The 11,946-nt window shown below is 46.0% G+C and overlaps 1 protein-coding gene across 10 annotated transcripts; it reads right to left on the reverse strand.

The window, feature by feature from the left end:
- Positions 1-128: 128 nt before the first annotated feature.
- On the reverse strand, positions 129-11,275 carry LOC133381132 (zinc finger protein 560-like). 10 transcript variants are annotated; one of them, XM_061619740.1, is made up of 6 exons: positions 11,079-11,275; positions 9,324-9,392; positions 6,271-6,396; positions 5,417-5,545; positions 3,771-3,908; positions 129-740 (listed from the first exon to the last, which is right to left on the reverse strand). In XM_061619740.1, exons 3-6 carry the CDS (start codon positions 6,302-6,304, stop codon positions 445-447), a joined length of 597 nt encoding a protein of 198 aa, XP_061475724.1. In that variant the 5' UTR covers positions 6,305-6,396; positions 9,324-9,392; positions 11,079-11,275; the 3' UTR covers positions 129-444. The 10 variants fall into 10 exon arrangements, with proteins under 10 accessions (XP_061475724.1, XP_061475725.1, XP_061475720.1 ...); XM_061619741.1 differs by lacking the exon at positions 11,079-11,275 and adding an exon at positions 10,865-11,034 and having other exon boundaries at positions 9,324-9,344; XM_061619736.1 differs by lacking the exon at positions 11,079-11,275 and adding an exon at positions 10,865-11,034.
- Between the last annotated feature and the right edge of the window lie 671 nt (positions 11,276-11,946).

Raw genomic sequence — 11,946 nt, forward strand, 5'->3', positions numbered from 1 at the left:
CCTATGAAACGCCAGGAGCCGAACCCGGTTCCTTCTGCATGCAAAACATACACTCTACCACTGAGCTACAGTCCTTCTGCTCTTTTGAGCTGGACGTTACCAGAAACACAAGACAACACACAACAAACTGCAGAACAAAACCGTTTTATTTTGAACACAGTGTGGAGAGAAATCCTAGCTTAAGTGGAAGTGAGGACCCTTAAAGCTTCGGAGGCTAGAAGAGGGGAAGTGGTCTAGCCAACGACGACACACACATCCCTGGACAGGGATGGCAACAGCATCGAGTGGATGAAGCCAAGAGCAGGAGGAAGGCCACCGAAAGGCTGAGGCGCCTGCCATGGGCAGGTTTATGCGGGGTGAGGGATCAAGTGGGGAAACCAGGCAAAAGCCAACAAAGGTCTGGAGGTCAAACAGCACAGGACACAGTCAAGGGCCGCCCCGGGATCAGTTTAGGAGGGCAGGGGCAGGACACCCCGGACGTGTCACAGCCTGCATGGCAAGCACATTCGCATGCAGCCTGTCTAGCCGCAGTTCGAGGTGGTCCAGGCGTTCACCGTCCAGGCATCTGCTGGCCTTCTGGTCATCCTCCTCATTCAGCCTCATGACCGCAAGCATGCTTTCCAGCTGCTCCAGGAGCTGGCTCTGCCTGCCCAGGTACCGCAGCAGCGACTCTTCCATTCGGTGGTGGGTCCCTTCGACGGATCGGATCACCTTCAGAAGCTCGTTTCTCGCCGAGAACACTGAGAGTGGGGTGGAAACAAAGGGGGGGGAGTGAGACCTGGAAGGGAAGCAATGGCCCCTTCTAGCACCCTCCGCTGGGAGCACGCGCACGGCACAAATCTCTATCTGCCAATACTTTCCTACCTTAGGAACATCGAAAGTTGCCTTGAACAGTCTGACCATTAGTCCATTTAGATCAATACTGCCTACACTGACTGGCAGCAGCTCTTCAGAATCTCAGAGAAGGATCTTTCCCAGCCCTACCTGGAGATGCCAGTGACTGAACTTGGGACTTTCCACATGCAAAGATGTTCCGTCATTGAGCTGTGGCCCTTCTCCTTCAACTCTACCATTCATCCTCAAGCCCTCTCTCTCAAACCAGGAAAGGGCTGGCTTCAGCCTTGCACAGAACAACAGAAGCTGCCTTCTACTGAATCAGGCCATTGGGCCATCTATCTCAGTACCGTCTACCCTGCCTTCCGTAACCTGGTGCTCTCCAAATGTTGCTGGACTACAGGTCCCATCGACCCTGGCTGTTATTCCAGGCTGAGGAAGGCAGGTCTACTCTGATCAGCAGCCGTTCTCCAGGGTCTCAGATAGTTGTCTTTCCCAGTCCGATCTGGAGATGCCAGGGGTTGGGCCTAGTTTCTTTTGCACCCAAAGAAGGTAATCTACGACAGCCTTTGGCGCAACCCTTTAATGCTTAGGCCGCAGCTCTAAACAAGCCCATGGAAGCTTTTGAAAGGGGTTCATTGGCTCAGAAACAACCAGGCAGCCAAATTCAAAGGTGGCTTCAGGCCCAAGTACCCAAAGGAGCAGAAGATTTATACACTGCTTAATTAACAACTAAGGCCACAGCAGAGGGCAAGTACAGACCCGTTTCTTCCCCTTCTTTCAATATGGGGACAGTTCTGGACTTGATCTAGGACCTCCTCACATGCATGGTCAGATGTGGAGGGACTCTGGGAGGCACTGAACGGACCACTTTAGTCTCACTTTATGACCTTTCTGTAATGGATAGTTAAGCGACACCTTTTTGTTCATTGTTTTACTTATTGTTCTTACTCGATAGTCGGTTTTGTTTGTCAGTTTGAATAAAACCAAAGAAGGTTTTTTTAAAATCGCTAAGGCAAGGGTGGGAACCCTCAGGCCCAAGAGTCTGAATGCAGCCCTCCAAGCCTCTCCATCTGGCCCTCGGGACTCTCTCCAGGCCACACGCCTCACTAGCCCAGCTTCACAACCCAAGCATTTTTGCCTGGCCTTAAACTCTGATCATGCCTCTTGCTTGTCTGGATGGAGGATGCAGAGAGGGGTTGCGAGACGGTGTAGAAACTAGCCCACTGTACAACGGTTAAATGAAACGCTGCTCTCCCCACTTTGTGCCTCTGACCCTATCCGCCACCGGCATAGGATCCTCGGAAGGGTGCCCCGAAGGGCTGAAAACGGTTCCCCACCCGTGTTCAAAGCCGTTGGCATAAAACATATTACGTTCATTTTAAAATGACAATAAAAATCAAACATTCTCCAGCCTCACATGGTCAGATTTGGCAGTCCACATTGGGATAATTATCTGGAAAACAATGCAGGACAATAACCATTTAATTTATGCTTATCTCCCTAGAGCACTATAGGTACAATAACTCCTGTTGTTAACTGTACTATTTTCTCTCATTGTTGTATGAGTTATATTTGTTTTGTATTCTGTTCTACCCAAAACCAATAAAAACATTATTAAAAATAAATAAAAATCAAACATTAACCTGCCTGTGCTTTTCAACCATCTGCTAATGCCTTTTTATTATCCTTCCCTCCTTGCCCTCCAGAACCCAGCCAATCTCCAAGCGGGCCTTGAAGTCACCAGAGGCAAGGCTGAGACCAATGAGGGTGAGGGAGCCCACTTATGGAATGCCCTTCTGAGGGAGATTCGGCTGGCACCAATGATCTGTGTAGCCACCTAAGTCCTACTCAGAGCAGACCCATTGAAATTAACGAAACTAAGGTAGTCATGTTAACTAATTTCAGTGGGTCTATGAATAGGAATAGCATTGGATAAAAACACAAAGTTACTGTCTTTGAAAGCGCCACACAAAACCCCGTAGATTCAGATGACTGCCGTTGGTTGCCGTTTCATCAATACGCTTTCTTAATTCTTTCACCTGCCACTTTTTATCCTGTTTATTTCATCCATGTCTTAAAATCACATCTCATACACCAGACTGCGATCATCTGGAGAAGCCCTCCTGACTGCCCAGTTATCTCATATCCACTGAGATTTATCCACTGGTTTCTATGCAAACCAAGACTTTTAATGTAGCAGCACCGGTAATTTGCAACACTGCTCCAATGGAAAGCAGACAGGCACCTGCAATCCTGATAGTTCGTGGCCTGCTGAAAATGTTATCTGCCTTGCCTAGTGTTTTTACAGAATGAATCCAATTCGGTTTTGGTCATTTGTAAATGTAAATTGTAAATCCTTTGGGGCAGGGACCTATGAAGCACTGATAGGGCAGAAAACAGAGAGATCTACAGTAAATGGAGCCACAGCCAATGCCAGTCAGTCCACAATTCTAGTTTTGGCCCCATCCTCCTCCCTGCTGAATTCTACAAGGGGCAACACTGAAACCAGCGGGCAGGAAGGTGACTGGCAGGGCCACCCTCATCTAGTTGTAGATAAGAAGGCAGGCAAATGGACACTGGTGAGGGCAGGCTGAACATCGGTGGGGCAGTGCTAATAGACAAGCTTCCACTGCTTACCAGAACCACTTAATTGTGGTCATAGCTGCTTTACTTTCCCCACCCCCAAGCCTTTTTTATTCCTGTGTCATGCTGTCACCCAAACCTAGGCTCACAGTTGAGCTCATTTGCTCTAACAGGTAAGCCCCCATTGCTGGAGAGCCCGAAGCCCACATTGTGGACATCAAGAGCAGCGCTGACGTTACTGCCCCAGCCACACGGACCCTGGGAGTTGAATGGCAGAGCTCAGCATCCACCAAGAACCAAGTGAGGGTGGAAGAAACTATTCAAACATAATGCAACAGGGATGCACTCACTCGTTCGTAGACACCTCATCTGCCAGAGTAGCTGCTGATATCGCTGTCGCCCCGGGACTCTCCATTCTCTATGCCATGCTCTGCGACGGGCAAACTTCACCGAAGTGGTTGGCCGAACAGCTGCGGTAACTGGGGATGCTTCAGAGATAAAATGAGGGTCAGCCTAGCACTGCTTTTATCCGCATTTATACAAGTCAGATCTCCAATGAAATGTTGCCGTGTGAAGTGCTCCTGTTCAAAATTCTAGCCAGCCATGCCCTTCCCACAATGCTTCATCCCATTACCCTCCTCCTGTTTTCCATCCCCACCCTGGACAGGGAGTCAACATGCCTTGCCAACTGAGCATGCTCAGTCCTTACTGGGTAGTTTTTGCTCATCCCCACCCCCAAGATGAGTGTTTTTTAGGCTATATTAACACCTTGCGATATTTTATGGCAAAGTACCGCTTACAAATATTTAAATAAATAAGTAAGACTGTTACTTCTGCAAACCATGAGGTTCCTCCAAGCATGGCATGCCGACGTCTCCCTCTTGTGTGTGGATCATGCCATTTTAACACTCAGGAGAATGAGTTCGCCACTAATATATGAGATATACTGGTATTGGGATGGGGCGATCTGTGGCTGGGAGATGGGAGTCCAGCAGCATCTGGGAGGACACTAGGTTCCCCAAACCTGACCCCGGTGGGAGGAAAGCACTCACTATTCCCGCTGAAATATTGAAATGGGTGAGCGATACACTGTCAGCCCAAGGAAAAAGCTGTAAACTCCCACCATCAAGGCTACTTATTTTAGCCAAGATCCATCACTGAGCAGGGGCGGTAGAGCTATGGCCATGAATAATGAGCATCCTCATTATGTCACACTATCCTCAGGATCCAAGGAAATCACCTCCATGAGGCCTCCTCTCCTTCAAGTGTCACCTGGCAGCAGCCGTTCCACCAGCCCACCTTAGTGGGAGAGATCAGAAGCAGGGCCCATTCCATCAGCTCCGTCAAGGCATCCCTACCCCTGAACTGTTGCTATGACAGTTAGTCATTATGAAAATGGAAATGGACTGCCTTCAGGTCAATCCTGACTTACGGCAACCCTATGAATGGGGTTTTCAGAGGGGGGGTTTACCATTCCCTCCCTCTGAGGCTAGTCCTCCCCAGCTGCTAGGGCCTGCTCAGCTTGCCACAGCTGCACAAGCCAGCCCCTTCCTTGTCCGCAACTGCCAGCTGGGAGGCAACTGGGCTCCTTGAGACTATGCAGCTTGCCCACGGCTGCACAGGTGGCAGGGCACGTAACCTCTGAGCCACTCACTGTGGGGGGTGATCTTTAGCTGGCCCTTGACACCCAGGAGACACGAGTAGGAATTTGAACTCGCGGACTCTGGACTCCCAACCAGGCTCTCCTCCCCACTGTGCTATACCAGCTGTCTCAGTTATTATGAGAACTGCCATTTAAGAAATGGTGCCCAAGTTTGCTTTCCCCCCTCTTCCCTCCCTGCCCCTTTTCCCTTGTGTGTCTTTTTTTTTTTTTTTTTTTTAAGATTGCAAGCCTGCGGGCAGGGACTGCCTTGTATTAATTGATTTTACGTAAGCCACTCCGGGAGCCTTTTTGGCTGAAGAGCGGAGTACAGATACAAGAAATAGACTAGCTTACCTGCTCCTCCACCTAAGTTGGTATACGGGGGGACTTCTGCCTCCTGCAACACCCTGGGGTCCCTCACCCATGGCTCTTCTCCTTGTTCCAGCTGGGAAATCAGTTCAGGTTTGAGAACAGGGTTGCCTGCTCAAGAAAAGAAGAAAGCAAAAGAACCAGAAATTGTTACCTTAAGCCACTGATTTTATTGCCCTCCGAGGTCATCTGACTGCAGCAGATTCCACTACTAAGCAACTAGTTTTGCTTGCATGGAAATTAATTCTCTCTCAAGGCTTAAGTGTAGACCTTAAGTCAGGCCATTGGTCCATCTACCCCAGGGGTGGGGAATCTCGAAACCCAAGGGCTTAATCCAGCCTGCGAGTCCATCGCAGCCAAGTCACGCTCACCTGCCACATACCCAATGTCATAAAGATTCCATACACACTGGCACACCTTTCTCTACCCTCCATCCAGGCAACCTGTGTGGCCCCATCTGCACTATGCATTTAAACCAGTATCATACCACTTTAAACAGTTATGGCTTTCCTCAGAGAATTCTGGGAACTGTAAAGTTACTGAGACAGCTCTATTCCCCTCACAGAGCAAAAATTCCCATAGCGGTTTATCAATCAATCCCTACTCTGGGAACTGTAGCTGTGGGAAAGAAATAGGTGTCTCCTAGTAACTCTCAGGACCCTTTAACAAACTATAGTTCCCAAATTCTTTGGGAGAAGCCATGACTGTTTAAAGTGGCATGATACTGCTTAACTTATAAAATATAAATGGGATCTAGGCCTCTGCAAAGCCTCATCTTAACAATCTTCAACACTTTATCTTCTACACACATAGAAGAGATGGAAGAAAGTAATTCTTACCCAGCGAGGTCACATTCCTATAATTCTCCTGCATGACATCTTTGTACAGGGCTTTTTGATGGGGATCCAACAGAGCCCATTCACTCTCTAAAAAATGCACAGCGGTATCCTCAAATGTCACCAGATCTTGAAAGTAGACAACAGCATTCAGTGTTATACAGTTGCCAGTAAATCATTTCCACAATTTTTCAGGCTATGTGCAATTTTGCTTATCTTGAAAGACAGTGTGGTGTAGCAGTTAGAATGTCAGACTGAGACTGGGAAACCAGGGTTCAAATCACCACTCGGCCATAAAGCTTACAGGGTGACCTTGGCCCAGTCAGTCTCTCAGCCTAATCCACTTCACAGGGTTGTTGCGAGGATAAAATCAGGAACGGGAGAAACATGTTTGCCTGCCACTTTGTGTTCATTGGAGGAAAAGTGGGATATAAATGTGATAATAAAATAAATATGTAGGTGAAATGGTTCCACCAATGTGCAAGAGGGAGGCTTCCACAGTCTTGGGGCTTGCAAAACTACAAAAAAAAGTATTTAGGAAAAACCCTAAGAGGGGAGAAACCACAAAGACAGCCTAGTAAGGACTGCATATGCTCAGAGGCTACCAAATACTGAATAAACATGGGGGGGGCAGGATGGAATTGATTGGCTGGCATCATGAACAGCAACACTCCACGCTGCTACATTTTGTTGCAGGTCCCACTTGCACCCTCCTAATCTCATACTTTCTGCCCAAGGCTGCAAAACCCAATTTGTTTAAAATGCTGTCCTTCAGTAAAATGCCTAGTGTGGACTAAGTCAAGGTATTAAGAAGAAACAATAAAATATGAAATCAAGAATAATCAAATGTATTTTAAAAAGCTGAAATCAGCAGTTCTACACAACAGTACAATTCAGCAGAATAAAAGAGTATCTGCACCAGGGATGGGGGAAGCCAAGTGAGAATCTGGATTATGTTTCTGTGTGTTGCAAAGGTGCTTAATACACTCAGGGCCCATCTACAGTATCATACCACTTTAAACCATCATGGCTTCCCCAAAGAATCCTGGGAACTGCTGTTTGTCAAAGGTGCTGAGAGTTGTTAAGAGAGCCTTGTTCCCAGAACTATGGTACCCAAGGAAGATGGATTGCTGCTCTGTGAGAACAGGAGTGTCTCCTAACAATGCTCACCAAAGACTTCTGAGGAAGCTTAGCAGTCATGGAATAAGAGGAGAGGTCCTCTTGTGGATAAGGAATTGGTTAAGAAGCAGAAAGCAGAGAGTAGGAATAAACGGACAGTTCTCCCAATGGAGGGCTGTAGAAAGTGGAGTCCCTCAAGGATCGGTATTGGGACCTGTACTTTTCAACTTGTTCATTAATGACCTAGAATTAGGAGTGAGCAGTGAAGTGGCCAAGTTTGCTGACAACACTAAATTGTTCAGGGTTGTTAAAACAAAAAGGGATTGTGAAGAGCTCCAAAAAGATCTCTCCAAACTGAGTGAATGGGCGGAAAAATGGCAAATGCAATTCAATATAAACAAGTGTAAAATTATGCATATTGGAGCAAAAAATCTGAATTTCACATATACGCTCATGGGGTCTGAACTGGCGGTGACCGACCAGGAGAGAGACCTCGAGGTTGTAGTGGACAGCACGATGAAAATGTCGACCCAGTGTGCGGCAGCTGTGAAAAAGGCAAATTCCATGCTAGCGATAATTAGGAAAGGTATTGAAAATAAAACAGCCGATATCATCATGCCGTTGTATAAATCTATGGTGCGGCCGCATTTGGAATACCGTGTACAGTTCTGGTCGCCTCATCTCAAAAAGGGTATTATAGAGTTGGAAAAGGTTCAGAAGAGGGCAACCAGAATGATCAAGGGGATGGAGCGACTCCCTTACGAGGAAAGGTTGCAGCATTTGGGGCTTTTTAGTTTAAAGAAAAGGCGGGTCAGAGGAGACATGATAGAAGTGTATAAAATTATGCATGGCATTGAGAAAGTGGATAGAGAAAAGTTCTTCTCCCTCTCTCATAATACTAGAACTCGTGGACATTCAAAGAAGCTGAATGTTGGAAGATTCAGGACAGACAAAAGGAAGTACTTCTTTACTCAGCGCATAGTTAAACTATGGAATTTGCTCCCACAAGATGCAGTAATGGCCACCAGCTTGGATGGCTTTAAAAGAAGATTAGACAAATTCATGGAGGACAGGGCTATCAATGGCTACTAGCCATGATGGCTGTGCTGTGCCACCCTAGTCAGAGGCAGCATGCTTCTGAAAACCAGTTGCCGGAAGCCTCAGGAGGGGAGAGTGTTCTTGCACTCGGGTCCTGCTTGCGGGCTTCCCCCAGGCACCTGGTTGGCCACTGTGAGAACAGGATGCTGGACTAGATGGGCCACTGGCCTGATCCAGCAGGCTCTTCTTAATGCTCAGCACCCTTCAAAAACTACCCTTCCCAGGATTCTTTGGGGGAACCCATGACTGTTTAAAGTGTATGATACTGTTTTAAATGTGTAGTGAATTTGACTAATCCTCTTCTAAAGTTGGTGGCCACCAACCACATTTTGTGGCTGTAAGTTACACAAATGAATTATATGTTTTCCAGCAGTGTTATACCAGTTTAACTGTCATGGCCTCTCCCAGAGAATCATGGGAATTCTCTGTGGGAAATCCCTAGAAGTATGGTTGCAAGGCAATATATAGATCAGAGGTAGCCAGATGGTGCTGGATTACAACTCCCATCATGCTGGCTAGAGCTGACAGGTGGTAGAATCCAGCAATATCTTCTGGAGGCCACCATGTTGCCTTCCCCTGACCCAGACTGAAATAAATACTGAGCCCCTTCCTCTCAGAGGAATACAATTCTTAGCATCCCATGGGGAGGTGAAGGACTACTGGAACCCATTTTAAGTCTGTGATGTGGAGAATGTGCCTTTTACCACTTTTAAGTTCTGGCAAGAGAATGAAATGGATGCCCACTCCCTTCACTATATCCTTACTCTCTCTGGTCCTCACTACCATCCATTTTATCAACCCAAACACAGTTCCCTGATCTGACATTATACCCAACTCACCTCTGCTCCAGCCATCTTAGTCTAGGAAAAACAAGAAGATCCAATCACAATCACAAGTTATTTCACAGTCTGCAAGAATGAAAATTGGGAGGGATGTTCAGACCCAGCACCTTTTCAGAGCATATGAACAGCCCTGCTGGATCAGACGAAAGGCCAATCTAGTCCAACTTCCTGATTCCCACAGCAGCCACAAAAAGTGTGTGGGCAGCCCGTAAGTAGGACATAAGTGCAGGAACACGGTTCCGCTCACAATCCGCAGCAACTGGTATTCAGAGGAATACTGCCCCCAGCAATGGAGGTAACACAGCCATAGGCAGCCTTTTCCTCTATGAATTTGTCTAATCCCAGGATTAAAGCCATCTGAATCAGTGGCCATCACTACACCTTATTGCAGGTCAGGCAAAGGCCTGCAGAAACAGTCTTTCCTGAGTTTTTATTTGATTCATTCAATAAAATTTATATAACTCAATAAAAAAAGTCTAAGAGGTTTACATAAAATGCAATAATATGTTCATTAAAATAGCAATAAACACAGATGTTAAAACAATAAACATAATAAGTCAAAATATAGATGAAATCAAGGTATTTTTTAAATTATATGCCTTGGTAGCCTTGCCTAAAGAACTTTTTTGTAAAAAAGCAGGCATTGAAGGCAGTACAATAGTACAGTACAACTTAAGATCATCTCCACACTTCATCCTGAAAACTTCTACTGTGGGGATCAAAAGTATCCAACAACTCTATGTATGAAAAACCATAAAATATGAGGGCTCCAACAAAATAAAATAAATAAAAGGGAACTAAGAGTTTGTTGCCAATCACTCAACATTTGCTCTGACTGGAGAGAACCCCAGATGAACAGAACCCATTTACAGTACTTGCAAAATCCTGCCTACAATTTTTCTGTATACCTGAATGAATAAAACAGGTAATTCAAGCAGAGTTTGTAAGGCTCAAGATACAGAGAACACAGATGTTACTCCATAAAATGAGTTGAAATATTAATTGTCCCAAAAGCATTGCCTTGGATTGTAGCAAACATGTACAAAGCCAATTCCAAGGCACATGAAATACTGTATTTGCATTCAGTTTCCTCTCATCCCAGTTACTTCCAAGGTAAGAAAATAGTTCAGGGTGCGGCCTCCGATTATCTTCAGTTTAGAATCATGCAAAGAATCACGCGTTCATACATAAACAGCATTTTCCTGTTAAAACACCCAGCAGTTCAGTTATCAGCCCTTTATTTTCTGACATTATTTCGCTTATTTTTGTCCTAATGCACTGAAGACATTTAACATGCAGCGTAATATATGAACGAAACAAACAAAAAAATCAGAAGACAGTGTGGGGAGATAAAGAAAAGGGAATATAATTCTTCCAGCCATCATCCTTCCCTGAAGGCAAAGGAGGTCGCGGATACATTTCTTTGCAACTCTCAGCTCTTCTGAACTGGAGGAAGGACGGGGAGCACGGACTGAGGCGGAATTACCGGGTGGTTACTACCACCCCAAGTTCGCCGCTGCTCATTGCTTACTCCTCACCCCGCTAGGCGATCAACGCTCTGCAAAAGAGCACACCAAAAAGCACGTGGAGGGAAAAAGCTGATGCTGCCGCCGCCTTTGCGCACCTCGCGACTTAAAACGCCTTACCACCCTGGAGTTCCACATGGGGAGGAGACCCAGAGCGCATGCCCAGCAGATACCGGCCCACCCACTCGCCCCATTGAAACTTAAAAACAAGTCTGCTTCGTGTTACTTCTAGAACGTTTACAAGCACAGCCCCGCCTCCTCTTCGTTGTTTGTTTATCCCCAGCAGCTAGTATTCAGAGGTATGTTGCGCCTGAAGGTGGAGGTTCTACTTCCTTGTCATGGCAATGAATGAATTAACTTCAAAAAGGCAACTGCAGTTAGCTAGTTACTGTTCCAATCCGCCTTCCCCAAACGGCTAGCTCTCTAATGTTTTAAACCACAGTTCCCATCATCCCTAGTGAACATGGCCATCCTTGCTGGGAGTTGTAGTGCAAAATATCTGAAAGACACCTGGTCGCAGAAGACCGATTTCAAAGATTTCTACACTGCAGTTAAAACAAAACAAAAACAAACCAGGCGTTTATGAGGTGTTTGTAATGCCTCCTCATAAAACACAATAAAAGGAGAGTTAGGGAAGTGTAGAAAAACACTCTTATTTGATTTATAGGGTTAATTATATTGCAATCACCACTGCTGGATTTACCATTACAGTGAGATAGCTGATTTTGGGGAATCATTAAAGGGAAGGAGTTCTTGGTTATTTAATTTATTGTTGCATATTTTTACTTCCAGGAAATGAGGAGTTTGTGGGATTTTTCTTCCTCAAGTGGCAAAATGACTCTGCTGGCCTTGAGTACTATAACGTGAGAAGAATCCTGCTGGATCAGGCCAAAGGCTCACACATTTTGGCTAGTGCTTACTGCTTAGGCACAATTTGTTCACCTCAAATATATGCCTGGTGATCCTAGCCAATCAGGGATCCTACAGTAGTTAGTGAGACTAACATGGCAGCACTATGTAGCTGGTTGGATTTGGTTACACAAGAATGTCAGGGCAAGCAAGAGAATTTCATAGAAACATAGGAAACTGCCTTA

The sequence above is a fragment of the Rhineura floridana genome, chromosome 3 (genome assembly GCF_030035675.1).
Source record: "Rhineura floridana isolate rRhiFlo1 chromosome 3, rRhiFlo1.hap2, whole genome shotgun sequence".
NCBI classification, from domain to species: domain Eukaryota; kingdom Metazoa; phylum Chordata; class Lepidosauria; order Squamata; family Rhineuridae; genus Rhineura; species Rhineura floridana.